The sequence below is a fragment of the Drosophila pseudoobscura genome, chromosome 3, assembly GCF_009870125.1.
Source record: "Drosophila pseudoobscura strain MV-25-SWS-2005 chromosome 3, UCI_Dpse_MV25, whole genome shotgun sequence".
In the NCBI taxonomy this organism is placed as follows: Eukaryota; Metazoa; Arthropoda; class Insecta; order Diptera; family Drosophilidae; genus Drosophila; species Drosophila pseudoobscura.
Window position 1 is genome coordinate 13,583,749 of NC_046680.1, and position 14,739 is coordinate 13,598,487.

The 14,739-nt window shown below is 46.2% G+C and overlaps 3 protein-coding genes across 4 annotated transcripts; 1 reads left to right on the forward strand and 2 right to left on the reverse strand.

The window, feature by feature from the left end:
* Nucleotides 1-817: 817 nt before the first annotated feature.
* Nucleotides 818-4,575, reverse strand: LOC4804600 (dehydrogenase/reductase SDR family member on chromosome X). Of its 2 annotated transcripts, none has more exons than XM_001361097.5 (5): nucleotides 4,494-4,575; nucleotides 2,786-2,971; nucleotides 2,607-2,714; nucleotides 1,398-1,779; nucleotides 818-1,332 (listed from the first exon to the last, which is right to left on the reverse strand). In XM_001361097.5, the coding sequence occupies exons 2-5, from the start codon at nucleotides 2,964-2,966 to the stop codon at nucleotides 936-938; spliced, it is 1,068 nt and encodes a 355-aa protein (XP_001361134.1). In that variant the 5' UTR covers nucleotides 2,967-2,971; nucleotides 4,494-4,575; the 3' UTR covers nucleotides 818-935. The 2 variants fall into 2 exon arrangements, with proteins under 2 accessions (XP_001361134.1, XP_004444249.1); XM_004444192.3 differs by lacking the exon at nucleotides 4,494-4,575 and adding an exon at nucleotides 4,148-4,330.
* Nucleotides 4,576-6,069: 1,494 nt separating this feature from the next.
* LOC4804601 (uncharacterized) lies at nucleotides 6,070-8,017 on the reverse strand (the record flags this gene model as incomplete). Its single annotated transcript, XM_001361098.5, has 3 exons — nucleotides 6,070-6,519; nucleotides 6,582-6,952; nucleotides 7,006-8,017. Coding segments are annotated over 3 exons (1,557 nt in total), but the record flags the coding sequence as incomplete, so codon positions are not given.
* Nucleotides 8,018-12,853: 4,836 nt separating this feature from the next.
* Nucleotides 12,854-14,577, forward strand: LOC4804602 (uncharacterized). The gene has a single exon (XM_001361099.4). It carries the CDS (start codon nucleotides 13,008-13,010, stop codon nucleotides 14,523-14,525), a length of 1,518 nt encoding a protein of 505 aa, XP_001361136.3. The 5' UTR covers nucleotides 12,854-13,007; the 3' UTR covers nucleotides 14,526-14,577.
* Nucleotides 14,578-14,739: the final 162 nt, after the last annotated feature.

The window sequence follows — 14,739 nt, forward strand, 5'->3', positions numbered from 1 at the left end:
CAACCGCCATCTCATCAGCAATCGTCGCTTGTCGAAATCAAATCCAATCACCGCCGCTAATGCTCGCCAGACATGCAAGATCTGGGGGATGAGTTCATTTTGGTTGCCACTTCATACAACGGACAGCCTGGGAAGCCGGGCCGCCTTCCTCCGTCGACGTCCACTAAGATTTTGATGGATGACACCGCCCACCCGATCGGCAGCTTCACACATTGAGTTATCGCGGGGTCTATCTCTATCTACCCGTACAAGACGCTTTTGGATATGCATTAAATATGAGATGGATGTCGTTGACTTGGGACGTTCCGATGGCTTAAGTGACAGCCGAATTGTTGTAGTTGCTGCAGATGATACACCTACCTATCCACCTACCTGAGCACAATCTCTCTCTCTCTCTCTCTGTCTGGTCCCCACTTCATCTCCATCTCATGGATTCCTCGCTCCTCTTTTATGGTTCGTAACTGTAGTCGATTAAAATTCCTCAAAAATGTTGAATGTTAATCGCTCATTGTTTAAGGGGGCGCACAAAATTAAATTGTTTGCTTTTTGCGAATTTGACATATAGCAGATGTTGCTGTTGTCGCTGTCGCCTTTCAAGCTGCCGCCGCCGCCGCCGCCGCAGCCAAGAACTGAGTGCATTTTGAATGTACTCGTACTCGTAGTTTCTGCTGTGGTTGCTGCATTTTTAATTGCATTCCCCACCCGCCGATGCCGATGGCAATCAAACAAAGACAAGTTAATTAAAACCTCGCCTAGAGCGGGGGAGATATTACAGCTCCTAGGATACAGTCCCAAAGATAGAGAACACTGCCTGCACTTCCATATAAAATTGTTTTATACAAGAATCGTTTCACAAAAAAAGACTGAATGTTTGTTAAAAGTTAGCATTGAACCAATTGTGGAAGGAATGTTAAAGATTGAGTGGTTTGGAGGTGTCAGTATTCGCCGTTTCCATACTGTTTGATCTTGAGCAGGTCGCAGGAGAACTGGAAGAACTGCTCGCACTTGGCTGGTTTCTTGGCGTCGGGATGGAAGGGACCCTTGCCGCCGTTGCTCAGATAGGTGCCCCCCTGGCCCTCGATCGAGGGATCTATGGCCGCAAACACAACCGTGCGGGAACCCCGCTCCGGCGTCTTGAAGAAGAGCTTCTTGAACATTGGCACCGATGTGGTGGCCGAGTGCTCGAACAGATCCGTGTCCACAATGCCCGGATGCACCACATTCACCTGTACGTGCGACTTCTCTGCATCGAGCAGTGTCTGCAGGTGGCGGGTGTACAGGATCTGAGCCAGTTTTGACTGGCTGTAGGCAGCTCCCGGATAGTATTGCTTGCTGTGGAGGACAAAAAAAAACACCATGTGAGTGGACATCCAGCAAGTTTGGGATGATTCACTCACTTTCCGTTGATGTCCTTGTAGTTGATGCGTCCAATGAGGTTTACGCAGGAGCTCACATTTACGATCCTCGCATTCTTCCCCTCCTTGCCCGCCGCCTTCAGTCGGGGCAGCAGCAGGTGACTGAGCAGGAAGTGGCCTAAGTAGTTCGTGGCAAAGTGCGACTCGTAGCCATCGGCGGTGAGCCTGAAGGGGGCGAACATAATGCCGGCATTGTTCAGCAGCAGATCGACCTTAGTGTACCGTTCCTTGATGCGCTGGGCAAAGGCCTGCACTGATTTCAGATCGCCAACGTCGAGCTGCTCGCAGATTAGCTTGCCCTTGGTCGCTTTCAGATCGACTATAGCTCCGACGGCGGCTTCGGCGCTTTTGGGATCGCGAACACCTGTAGATGATATAAATTAATACAATTATTAAGGATGGAAATGGAGTCCAGAGTCTTTTCTTACGCTTTTTTAAGGAGAACATTATTTTATTCCTTGAATGAATTGGTTGAACATTATTGGTCCCACCCTGGTTCCTGGTCACCCTCCTGGGCCACCCCCGCATGCATTGTAAGCGGAAGGGCACCTTCGAATCTGTTGCAACCAAACTCTTCTAGTCTGCCATGATAGAGCTCTATCTCTTTCTTTCGAGCTAAATTCGACCAATATCTTCATCTACCCGAAATTCGACATGTAAAAAAGGTCTAAGATTCGACAAAGAAATTCTACACGGTAACTACACAGGGGAGACACCTAGCGACGAAACATGTAGTGTAGATTACATGTATCATGTAAAAAGTAAATTTAGCGACCAACACCAGCGATCAGCTGTCGCGATTTATCGGAGCACTGCCATCTCAATTGGATTTGTGGGGCCGATTTTCCGTGACCGCCCTGCCTCAGCCCCCAGACCAATCTCATGGGGTTTGTATTTTGTATTCCATAAACGGCGATCTGGGATCCGATCGTGATCGGAGTTGGGAGTTGATAAGGTAGATAAAGAACTGATGAGCATGTGTCACGTTTTGCCGAGCGGATGGACAAGGCTGGGGACAGTCTTTCGATTTATTTTCTCCTTTTGAATTGTCCATTCCACGCACGTGCATTGTTGTCGCATTAAATGTTTTCAGAATATATAATTATCCACTCGAAACCATCTGATTAATGGTCATGTCTAGCAGCAGTTCCCATCCTACTGGGCACAAAGATCGAATTGGTCAACACTTACCCATGACGACAGTCATGTCGCAGGCCAGCAGCTTCTCCACAATCCGCAGTCCGATGCCGCGGTTGCCTCCAGTGATGACAGCGATGCGGTCCGGCTGCTTATAAAGTGCTTAAATGGATAATGTTCACAATTAATTTCAGTTTGATAAGCATCTTAATATTAAGATTATCACTGCTTACCCACACGATCTCGCGCCGCATACTGAGCGTCGTGGATGAGGCCCACAATGCCCAAATACTGATACCGGAACTCCGTCTTCCACTCGAACCATGACTTGGGGAACTCCTTGGTCGTCTTCGAGAAGAGGAAGCCACACAGCAGCAGGCCCACGAAGAAGAGCCAAAACAACGCGATCAGCATGTTTCCTAAGGGAAAGAATTTCCTGATAACGATTAGAAGAGCTACGTCTGCGAGCAAAGGTCGTGGTGGCGATGATAAGTAGAGCCATGTCGGCTTGCCACACGGCCGATTTCCCATTAGCCAGTGCCATTACTAGGGCAATTATCAATATTGACGAGTCAATTCGACTCGAGTGCACTTTGCGAAACTCTTAACCTGAGTCAGCAACAATTTCACGAGCCATACGGTAAGGTAAGGGTATATCTATCTGCTATGAGAGCGGGTTTTCTTGTGAGGCATATTTTTGTCTCTATCTTCATTCTTTGCGATCCACAAATTGTGTTTAGAAATTAATACTTAATCGATTGGTGGTAGATAATAATGCCAGCCAGAGTACCCAACCTTCTTTGTAGCTCTCGTGCTGCTTTTTCACCTGGGCTTTGTCATATTTTCCGAGCAATTGGGCACGATTTGTTAGTTCTGTACATCAATGGAGCCCGACTCATTGCATCTTTTCATCTTTACAGGTATAGGTACGAGTATATATTTTTGTGTCTTAATATTTACGATGCAAGTTGCACTTTGACTGCAGTTAGGCGACAGGCGTAATTGTTAAGCCAGGTGGGAGCGCAATTAAATTAATTAGTGATAGCTAGAGAGATACTATAGTATTTACTCGTAATGCCAGGGACTTTGCCGCAGGTAGAGCATCGGTGAGAGAACCGAACTGTTTTTGTCTGTGATTGTGTGTGTGAATGCTCGTAAAATGCAAATTAAAAAACCAAACAGCGGTAACAGAAACAACAAAGAATAAAAGTTGAAGAACCCGCGCCAGAGCCAAAGCCAAAGCCAAAGCCAAAGCTAGCTGTAGAGATAGCCAATGATCGGGGCCAAAAGAGTGAATACTCGTATGGGGCCAGAGCCGAAAAAAGAAGCGCTAAGCAGAGGGGGCCCATCGACCTGTCTACGTATGACTCTCTACGAACGTGCGTCTCTGGTTGTCGACTCTTTCCCTGACTTCCGTCAACAAAACGCAAAAGCTTAGCAGTTTTATTGTTGCTGTTTCTGCTTTTAATTTGGTTGCAACTTGGATTGTTAACTTTCTATTTCCTTGGTTGCTAATGCCGTGGCCGTGGCCGTTGCCGTTCCCTCTGCGGTTCACGTAGTGTCTTCTCTGTCGAAACTAAAGGAAGTGCACTTGCCTAGTAAATAGCGAAACGTGTCTATGCTAATATTGACACCCTTTTATTCAATTAAAGGTTGGGTTTGGCCGCCTTGAAGATTTCAATTTCTATCAACCGATTTCGAGAACCGGTTTCCGCACTGGCCCTTGGAGTCACAACCGCACCGCGAGAAATTCAAAAGCGAACTGTGAGCTTTAAATGCGCGCCTTTCCGTATAGAACTTGATTCGTCTGTCACCTTATATTTTTGGTGGCCCCACAACAGGTGTATATGTAGGTGCCGGCTGCTGGGGCCGCAAAACAGCTGATGACAGGTCTTAATCCGGGTCCCCACTGACCCCTGGTTGAAGCCCCAATGTACTTACCCCAATAAATACTCAGCAAAACACTTTAAAACGACAGTTTAATTGAAAAACGCAAAAAAAAACAACGAACAAAATTCCGCAAACTTCGATCATTTATCGATAAGATATACGGTCTTACACCTCAAAAATATACCAAAATATACCGCCTCATTTTCAAAATATACCGTAAATATACTGACGAATGCAAGTTCTATTTTACATATTCCCCGTTTTTGATCTTCCATCGAATATTACGAGCTATATAGAACAATTAGCCATGCCCACATAATTTTATACGATTGATGAATCAATTTTCTACACAATAGGTTAGTTTTTAGTCATTGCTTTTGTTGTATTTTGACTAAAACAAGGTTTAAACAAAATAGTTCAACAAAAAATCAGTCGCAATGTTGCTGGTATTTGAAGACATTATGAGTGTATAGGCCTTTGTACACCCTATTTCGCTAATTTTATATGTAGATCAAACGTAATTTATTAAGACCTTTTCTCAAATTGATATGTTTTTGACATATTCAAGTACATTTTAAGTGTCTTGTATAAATTTATGTCGATCCTGATACCTACTGAGCCTTGGAAGACAAACGTATTCACAATTCTATATCATCCATTTCCCCCAGGGTATGTGTGCATGGAATTAGCAACATTTGTGCATGGAATTAGCAACATTTGTGCATGGAATGGGACTCATTGTTGCAATAGCGAAACTGCGGCGAATCGGGTATTGCCTATATTTCAAGCTATATAGATTTGCCAACTTAGCTTTATCCCATAGATAAATGCATTTTCTACAAGATTGCTTCTTTTAATTACCTTTATGTATTTTATTTTGACCAAAAAGCGGTTTTCAAGTAAATGTTGCCGCAACTTTTGTGTATGGAATGCGCAACATTTGTGTATGGAATGAGACTCATTGTTGCTAAAGCGAATTGGGGCGAAATGCGGCGAACTGCGGCGAATTCAAATTCGATTCAAAAAAACGACCAATTCCTCATATTCTTTGTTCCGTTGAATAATACTGTCTATGTGGAACATTTAGCCATGCCCACGCAATTTTATACGATTGATAAATCAATTCTATACATGATTGGCCTATTCGAAATACTTGCATTTATTGGATTTCTATATAAAATTGAAAATGAAATTAATAGATGACAAAAATACCATTTAGCACTAAAAAACACCACATGGGAGCGCGGCGAAAACCAGTTTCTACAGTATATACGGTCTCACTTGAAAAATATACCGAGTGGTGCGCGCCAAATCGAACTTTTTTGAATGTGAGCGACAAGGATTTAAATGTTGTCAACCGGGCCTTTATCTATGCCCACATAATTTTATACGATTGATATTGAGCCTTCAAAAAAGTGGTTTTTTTGCTAGCTGATTTGAATTTATTTATTAAACGGAAATTTTGTACGGTGCATTTAAAGTGTAACGAAAAAGATATTATTACAATTTAAGTTATACATATCGATACCAGCTATTAACTAATTTTTGTCTTTATATAAGTATTTTTGTTTACGTTTAGTAAGAACGAAACGGAAGCTGAAGCTAGGCAAAAATCGAAATCTAAATGTAATTTTCATACAAGTGTAATTTTTCATTTGATTAAGTTTCGGTTAACTCATACGATTGGCGTTTTTAGATATATGTAGTGTCTTTGTGTGTGCAAGTGGGTGTTCAGGGTGTATACATTGATATATGTGGGGTGTGTTTAGGTGCTACTAAAAGAATATTACTGTGTGGAAAGGATAAAGTATTTAGATTTGGAACTCTAAGTTGCAGCTGCTGTGTCAGGGTCTTTCCCCATCTCTTCGGGACTTGCAGCCACATCCTTAGGCTCCTTTAACCGTCAATTCTCCACGGACATGTTGCCGATGTCGTCGTTGATGGACAGCACCTGGCCGATAAAGTTCTGATCGGTGACCACCTCGGCCAGGGCTTTGCACAGCTCCGTAAGCTCCTGCAACGGCATCTTCAGCTGTGGTGCCAGCTTCCCCAAATGGTGGCTTATGGAGTCTGGAAGCTGTAGGAGGATGGCCATTAGAATGAGGGTTTCCATAATGCATTCGGTCTGAGAGTACGTACCTTGCCTTTGCCCACTTTGAAGCCGCTGAACATCAGCTTCGTCCGCACCCTCTGCTCGTTGGGTCCGTCGTAGAAGATGGTCAGATACGACTCCTGCACGTTGGCCACCAGCGGGAAGTAGATACCCGCATACACCTGGCCCTTGGCATCGCGCGAGAGCAGCGACCGGAAGTTGTACACCAGATTCCGGCGCACGGTCACATCGATGGCCGTGATGTACTCCTGGGCCACGTAGACCAGCGAGGTCTTAAAGCTGCTCTTCTCGCCGCGGATCTCGCGCTCCTTCCACTCCACAAACTTGCCGCTGTGCTGGCTGTACGCGTAGCAGTAGTCCCGCTGCAGATGCGGCTCCTTCGATTGGGTAAACCAGCCTGCAAGGAAGACTCTTAATAATCTGCGATACACTTCTGTGAAGCAGACTTACCAGTGTGTGGATAGCTCTGATCCTTCATTACAGTCACCGCACGACTCACGTGGTACCCTGGATCGAGAATCATGACGCCACGACGCTCTCCTATGGCTATACGCATGGCCACCATGACGTGCTCCTTCTCAACGGCCGCGTTGGCCGAGTTTAGGCCGTACTCTTCGTCCAGCTGAACGTAGTCGTTGCAGTCCATCACCTGCTCCTCGCAGGAGACCACATACAAGTACTGCGCCAGCACCGGGAACATCTGCACCATCCTGGCCATTATTTCAAAGGCCAGCGAGACGCACATGTGGTGGCGACGGTTGATGGGCACGTCGTAGAACTGGAAAAAGCTGCGCAGATCCGAGCGGCGGGTGCGCTTGAAGCTACGGTAGAAGTCCACAAACAGATTGACCGTGTTGTAGTGGGTCTCCTCCAGCATGCGCTGCAGCGTGGTCTCCACAATCCCGTTCAGTTCCTCGTACTGCCACACGTTGTCGAAGATCAGGGTTCCCTTGCCGGCTTCGCCCTCGCCGCTGGTCCAGTCGGGCAGGGGCAGCGGATGACCCAAAGGCCACACTCCGTTGATCTGGTTGTAGGCGCTCAGGTCGTAGCCATCGCCGACGGCCCAATCCGAGCCGAGCGAGTGCTGGTCCTCCGGGAGGAACGGCTGCTGTCTGGCCAGCAGCTGCCGGATGTCGGAGTAGCGCTCCGATCCATCCACCGATGTCAGGTCGGCGGTTGGCAGCCACTGTAGCACCTCGTCATCCTCGTAATCGTCCTCACTCGAAGTGGAGGGCGTTCGCCGGATCGTGCCAGTGCTTCTTGCCTTCCCGGATTGATCATGTGTGAAGGGCGACTTCGTAGTCAGTCCCAATCCACGCACCGCATCCGCCAGATGCTGGTCTTCCTCCTGCTGGGAGTCAGAATCCGAGCCAGTGACGGCGGCGGCCCCCTCCTCGGCAGCATCGACATCCCCATCGACGGGGATCGATGCTGCTCCATCCTGGCCGTGGGCAGCGGCGAGTCAACTTGGCCACTCGGAGCCCCAGCGGCCCACGGAGGGCACGTAGCCACTTTCGCAGTCATTGATTATAGCTTCTAGTTGAATGTTGGCGACTTGTTGCGTTGCGTTGGCGTTTGGATTCAAAGGTTCGGTCGCCTGGATGGCAGCGATGGTGGCTCCAGCTCCAAGACTGTACAGACTAATCCGGCCCTGCGCTCGGTTGAACAGGAGGTCCGGCTCGTCTCCAAATTTCGTTGTTGGTTTAGACTGATCTGTGGGTAAAGAAACGTGGTCGAAACGGAATGTGAGAAAAGCTGAGCCTGAACCCTTGACCTAGACCCCTACTTATCGATCGTTCGATCGTTCAGTGTCTCAAGGGTAACCAATGATCCCAGCAGCCCCTCTCCCAGCAGCCCTTTCGTAATCAGTTTTCCCTCAGGTAGAGTCAAATGGGTTATTAATGAGTCCCGTAGGTAAAGGGATCGTTATCTGTTTGTATCCCGCTCAATGCTGTTGCCATGGACGTACAGTCCCGCCTCCCGTCTTCAGTGTGCAATAAACAATTGCCAGACACATACTCTGGAGTGGAGTGTACAATGTACACGTACGGACATTGTACAGCCTTATCAACTCGCGGCAGGAAGTGGGCGGGGTTGTTTAGTATGCGCTTAAGTGCTGATAATTCACCAAAGTTAGTTGGAGCTAGCAAAAAAAGACGAATAAAACACTCAGAACTCATAGGGCGGTGCCGGATGGGGCACGTGCCTTGGTCACATTTGCATGCATGTGAATTTGTGAATTTCGCCCCATCTTCGTCATGCGCTTATCTCGCTTGTTTTTCGGTCGCACTTTTTTTATGATTAGAAAACATTTTTTGCGTAGTTGATTCTGTGAATTTCTTTGTGTGTAATATGATTCAGTGCGGACACAAAGTTCTGGGCATGTTTATTATACCACGCGAAATTGTTGCTTATTTACAGGTGAATCATGGTCGGCCAAATGTGCGAAGGTCTGGGCTGCAGCTTCTCTGGCAGCCTCACGAGATCTGAGAATTCTATTTTATATTCGTGTACTGTAGAGACACTTGATAGCTGCTGATTCGAATGCCCATGCCCATGATTTAGATCAATTTACTTACCCATACAATGGCCTAAAGCCCAATAAACGAGATTGTATTGTGGTTTTTCCTTTGTTAGACGTTCCCTCGAACAATCTGTGGTATCACGCGCTGCTTCAGTGGAGTGCCGTTCGCGACTGTTACTGAGATTCCGCTTAACTTAACACAGCTCAACTGTTGCTCACTAACGGGGGTCTGGGGCAGGCCCCAAACTTTGGGAAATGTAACGAAATAAGGGGTAACGTAACGCGAACTAAAGGCAAACAACTTGTTGAGTTGTTTGGGTTGTTTGCTGTCTTTGAGTTTCTCTGCTTGCTTGTTTGCTTTTTGTTTGGGTTTGCTCTGGTTTTGATTTGATAGATTTGATTTGCTTTTGCTTTTGCCTGTTCAATGCAGGTCCGAGTTTTTTAACGATATTGGCGAATTAATCGACATTGAAGTGAATTTTATTCAACACGTTTTATGCTTAACCTGGCCCACAGATACAGACACTATGTATATCCCGCGGTATAGTATGCACTTGCACTTGGCTATTTTCGTAGCGTTGAGATGACTTCTTTCCGACGACTGCTGGCTGTTCCGTTAGCTATGAAAATCGAAGACCGAATGAGAGTCGAGTGCGGCCCTGCTTCTATATATACAAAAATCCGATCGCAATTGTATTGTTTCCCCCGATTCGACTACGAACTGTGGCCGTAGCTGGCCCAGTTGTTGTTGTTGTAGTTTTTGCCTCGGTATTTGTTTGTTTTCTTTATACGCGCGCACCAAACCAAACGAACAAAATATTTCAATTTATGACGCAAAAAAGCTTGAAAAATTCCACAAAGCCCTTGGGCCGATAACGGGGGAACGGAACGCGACTTTTGTTTTGCTCCGTAACTTCGTGTCCGAGTGGCTGTGGCTGTGGGGGCGATTGTTATTGTTTTTACACGATAGTTGGGGGCTAGAATCGTGTTGGGATAGGATCGGGACCACGCCTTTCTTCTGCAAAGAGAAAGGTGAAAGAAGAAGGATAATTTATGGAAAATCATCGTAAAATAATCGTATAACTAATCAACTGATGAAACTGTTTACTATGATTATAGCAACTCTTATCTATTGTTTATCCCCAGCCAGCACTTGTTTATGCTCCAGTTTATTTATATAGTTTACGATGGGTACCGTCACCGGGCCCCTCCCGCCCTCCGTCCTGTTTTATAACTAGTTGAGTGGAAAATTTGCCATTCCATGGGTTGTGTCGCGTGGGTAACCATTGGCAATGGTAAATCTGATTGGACGCCCTCCTCTGGCACAGAAGATGCATTCGATTGATTATGATACGGCAGCATCGGTGGGTGGCTCTATGGGGGCTGCTGCCCATTGTAATGCGCATTAGCAACGCCCGCTGGGAGCCAGTGGAGCGGTGGCAACGTGGGCGCCTTGAGAGGCAACTGGTTGTTGTAGGGAGCGGAAAGGACTTGCCCTACAAGTGCTGCGAACTATGTAATAGGTCCCTTAGGTCCCCCTAGCCAACACGTAATTAGTGTCACGAACTAATTGGCAATAGGACGCCAGCTGCCCTTCCATTTATAGATACGTATCTTAGTATATATTCTTAGGCCTAGGACGCTGCTCATGCTGATCCCATTTGGTCGAGGCCAGGGCCCCACCAGATAGAACAATGCCACAGCCTTTACACTCTTGTTTACAGAGTGGTGTCATACCCCTGCCCCCATCCCACTCCCCTCATTTTTATATAGCTACCATATAGCTGAGATTTTAATTTTTGCGCCGTAATGAAATTGTTCTCTTCTGGTGTTTGCCGAGATGCACATTGTACAAATGTAGACAAACATTTTGTGATGGTGCAATTTGATGAGAGAATTTTGCACTACCCAAGGTCGTCCTTGGTGTGGGGTAACTATTTGCACAAACTGTACTCGAAGCAGGATAGAATGCTCGCTTAGTCGGTGCGACCCCTACTCCGTTTTGAAACAAATAACAAATAGATAAATTCAGCAAAGTGACATCCATTAGGAGGGCAGCTTATGCATAGACAAACCGATTAAATATGTTTTTATTAATTAACTACTAAATGCGACGCGTAAGCTGTGTCAGGGCTGTGGTGGGGTGACATTTATGAGCCACACAGAAGTTTCTGTTGGACAAAACGGAAGCCAAAGATGGAAAGGTCGCGCAACCAGTGGCGGGCAAATTGGCTACGACAGTTACTTCACGCTTTCTGCATTGACGTCATACGCAAATGGAAGAAACGAAACGGAAACCTTATCCCAGTTTCCCAAAGGCGACTTTTCTATCAAAACTAGTTCAATGTCGCTAAACGGTGCCTGACGTCATTGTACATATATGGCCCACTTCGCTGCCACAGCTTCAAGCCGGCCGGCACTTGGAATGGGTATCAGGTGAGGTTTGCCCTCCCCATTGACCCAGCCCATTCCAGGGGTTGTCTCAGTCCACGTGTCACAAGTAGACTGTCTCGCGTCTGTGAATTTGTAAACAAATTCGCATCCGGGGGCACCTACTGTGATGGGCCTTTTACAATCAAAACAACAGCAGACCGATCCAAGCGCAGACGCTGGAATTCTTCCAGATGGACATGGAAAACGTATGGACTCATTGCCATAGAAACAATGTCCAAATGGGGAACCATAACTCATTAAGTATAAACTTTACCTTAGAACAGAGGCAATCTTCCTACTTTTTCTATATACAACCCGTTCAATTCATGCTTGCACACTATTCTAGAACAGCACTGTAAGCATCGCCCGCAGACAAAAAGTGCATCGCAACGGTTCTTTAGCTAAAGGTATACTTTTGGGGATAAAATGTGTTTTATTAAGAAATATAATAGTTTAGTATTGGGCGCTATAGTGGGACGGCACTGTATTTGGTATCCTGCTTTTGCGCACTTATGTATATCGAATTGCATATTTCTTTGTTGTCTGTTCCTTGGCAACACCCCACTATTATGGAAAGGAGCCCAAATTGGCCCAGTAGTAAAATCGATAGAGTAACTCCACACACAGTGGTTTGTAGGGGGTGGAAGGGATTTCTTACCCTTTCAATTGGTTCTCTAAGGGAACACAAACACTCGCACTAGAATTAGAATCACACTCGTATGAACAACCGCAAAATCAGTCGCCGCCTGCCGGAGGTCGGAGGTCAGGGGGAAAGGTCGAGTCGAGTCCACAGCCTTACAGCTTTTTACTCCAATTGTAGGAACCGTTGTAGAAAAATAAAATCAATATTATCATTTTAGTGTGCATATTGAGGACAGTCATTGCACAACGGTTAAGGCACGATTGCACTTGTCGCAAAGGATTGGATGCAAGTCTTTCAACTAAACTGATGACGAAACTCGGGTCGATTAGTTTTTATGCCTCCTCTTGCGTTTGTGTGGCATTTAAGGTGCGACGGTCGAGAGAATGCGAGCTACGCGAAAAGAAGACTCTAGAAACTCGGGGGTATCCTTCGATTAATTCAATTGAGATGGCAGTGCTTCGACAAATCGCGACAGCTGATCGCTGTGGTGGCAGCGATAGCGATATCGATGGTATTATTGATTATAAAATTAAAATTAATATCGATGCTGTTATCGATTGCGGCTTGTTACTATCGATTGGATACAAGTGTGCGCGCCAACGAAAAATTGTTTGAAATGAATTTTCATTCATTCATTCAAAAATTGTTTGAAATGAATTTTCATTCATTCATGAAAAACCTGCGTATAGGAGTTTCTATATCCTATATTCTTGAATCTACTTTTAAAAATTAAACTTAATACTATTTGAGAAACAAGGCGCGCAGCTTGAAGTTGATCAGCTTTACTTTGTTCAAGTTGTCATTCGAATTTGATTCAATTCTGAAATCCGAAGAAATGTGGTGCGTATAAACATGGTAATGCGGAGTCGGGGCCACATCAACGTCAGAGTTCCAGTAATGGTAATGATTGTGGTAATTCTGCAACAAGTGTCTGCCAGTTACGGACGCAATGTTGAAAATGGAGCTTCGGGGATATGGCAAAAACGACGGCCAGCTCAAGACGAATGGCATGATCCTTCGCCATTGGATTTCAAAAAACCAGTAGTGGACCCCGAGCTCTTGTTCCAACAGCTGGAAGAATTCGATCAATTCGGTGATCCAAAAGTACTGGACAAGGGATACATCTGGGGCCCCAAGCCAAACTCAGCCCAACAGCTGCAGAAGGAACAGAAAAAGAACAAGCTGAAAGACTGGCTAAACCGTTTCCACCAAAATGAAGTGTTAGATGGAGCACGAGGGAACCAGGAAATCGACGACTTGATTACGGGGCCGGTGATGAAGAATTTCAATGAGAAGACGGACAAGAGCTCGCAGCAGCTCGAACAGCGTCACCGCCAAATGGAGGCTTTCCAGAATGCTGCTGCCGATCTAGCTTTCGACCGAATGATAAATATCCAGAAAGAACAGGGCAAGGGCGCTAAGACTGTGTTCCTCCCCCTATATCCCTCTGCAAAACCTTCTTTGGCGAGACCCTCTTTGGTAAAAATTGCTCCTGCAAAACCCTTAAACGGAAAAATCCATTTAGCGTCTAAAGCCAAGTGCCAGAAGCCACTGCCATCTTCCCCAGTAACGCCTCGACCAAGCACCTGTCCGGCAACGACTTTTCGGCCACCCACAACTCGCCACACCAAGATGTCCTCTCCCAAACCGTTGGCGCCGCCGTCCAGGCCGAAGTGCAAGCACAGGAAGGGCAAGAAGAAGTCAAAGAAGCTTGGTACTTCCTCAGCAAATAGCCTCGAGAAAAGGATCCTGGCCTTGAAGCAGCATGCCCTTTCCATCCTCAAGAACTTGAACTTCCTGGAAATGGAGCTGCTCAGCCAATCGCCAGACATCTGCCCTCGTCACCAGTCCCACCAAGGCCCCATTCCGAAGAAGAAAACAAAGACTGGCGAGAGACTGGACAGACCTACCCAGCCGTCCTTGACCCAGTCGAAGTTGCATCGTGGCTTCTTCTTTGGCATTCGACCGGCGAGCACCAAGGAGAGATTAGCAGACTTGGCTGCCTCTCGTGAGGAGGAGCTCAGACTGCAGGTAAAGGTATGGCGTGAGCACCTCCAGCATCTGATGGCCAGAAAGCGGCCCTTCCCAAAGGCAAAGCGGTTCGAGGCAGCCCCAGCAGCAGCCGCTCGCCTAGAGCCCGTCGCCGATACGCAGCTCAATTTGAATTCGCAGCCAACGCCATCTTCAGCAGCTCAGTCCGATTATAGTCCCACCGTTCGCATGCCAGAAGCATCTGACAAAAAGTTCGCCGATCAAAATTATGAGCTGAATAGCAACAACCGCAATCTTGCCAGAAGGAAAAAGAAGAAGAGAAAGAAGAAGAGAAAGATGGTAGCTCTACTGGCGGATGACACCCCAATGCGAAGTTGAAGTAGCTTTAATTGCATTTTGTTAGTTAATTATTATATATTTCTCAATATTATATTTTAAATTGGCGCCTTTTTTTCTTGGCAAAGGGTCACGCTTTGAATACTGCGACTAGTATTTTCACAAGGTTAGTGCTGGGTAAGGTTCGTTTTTCTCAGCGGTATATGTATAGTATATTTTGAAAATAATGGGTTATATTTCGGTATATTCCAAAGGG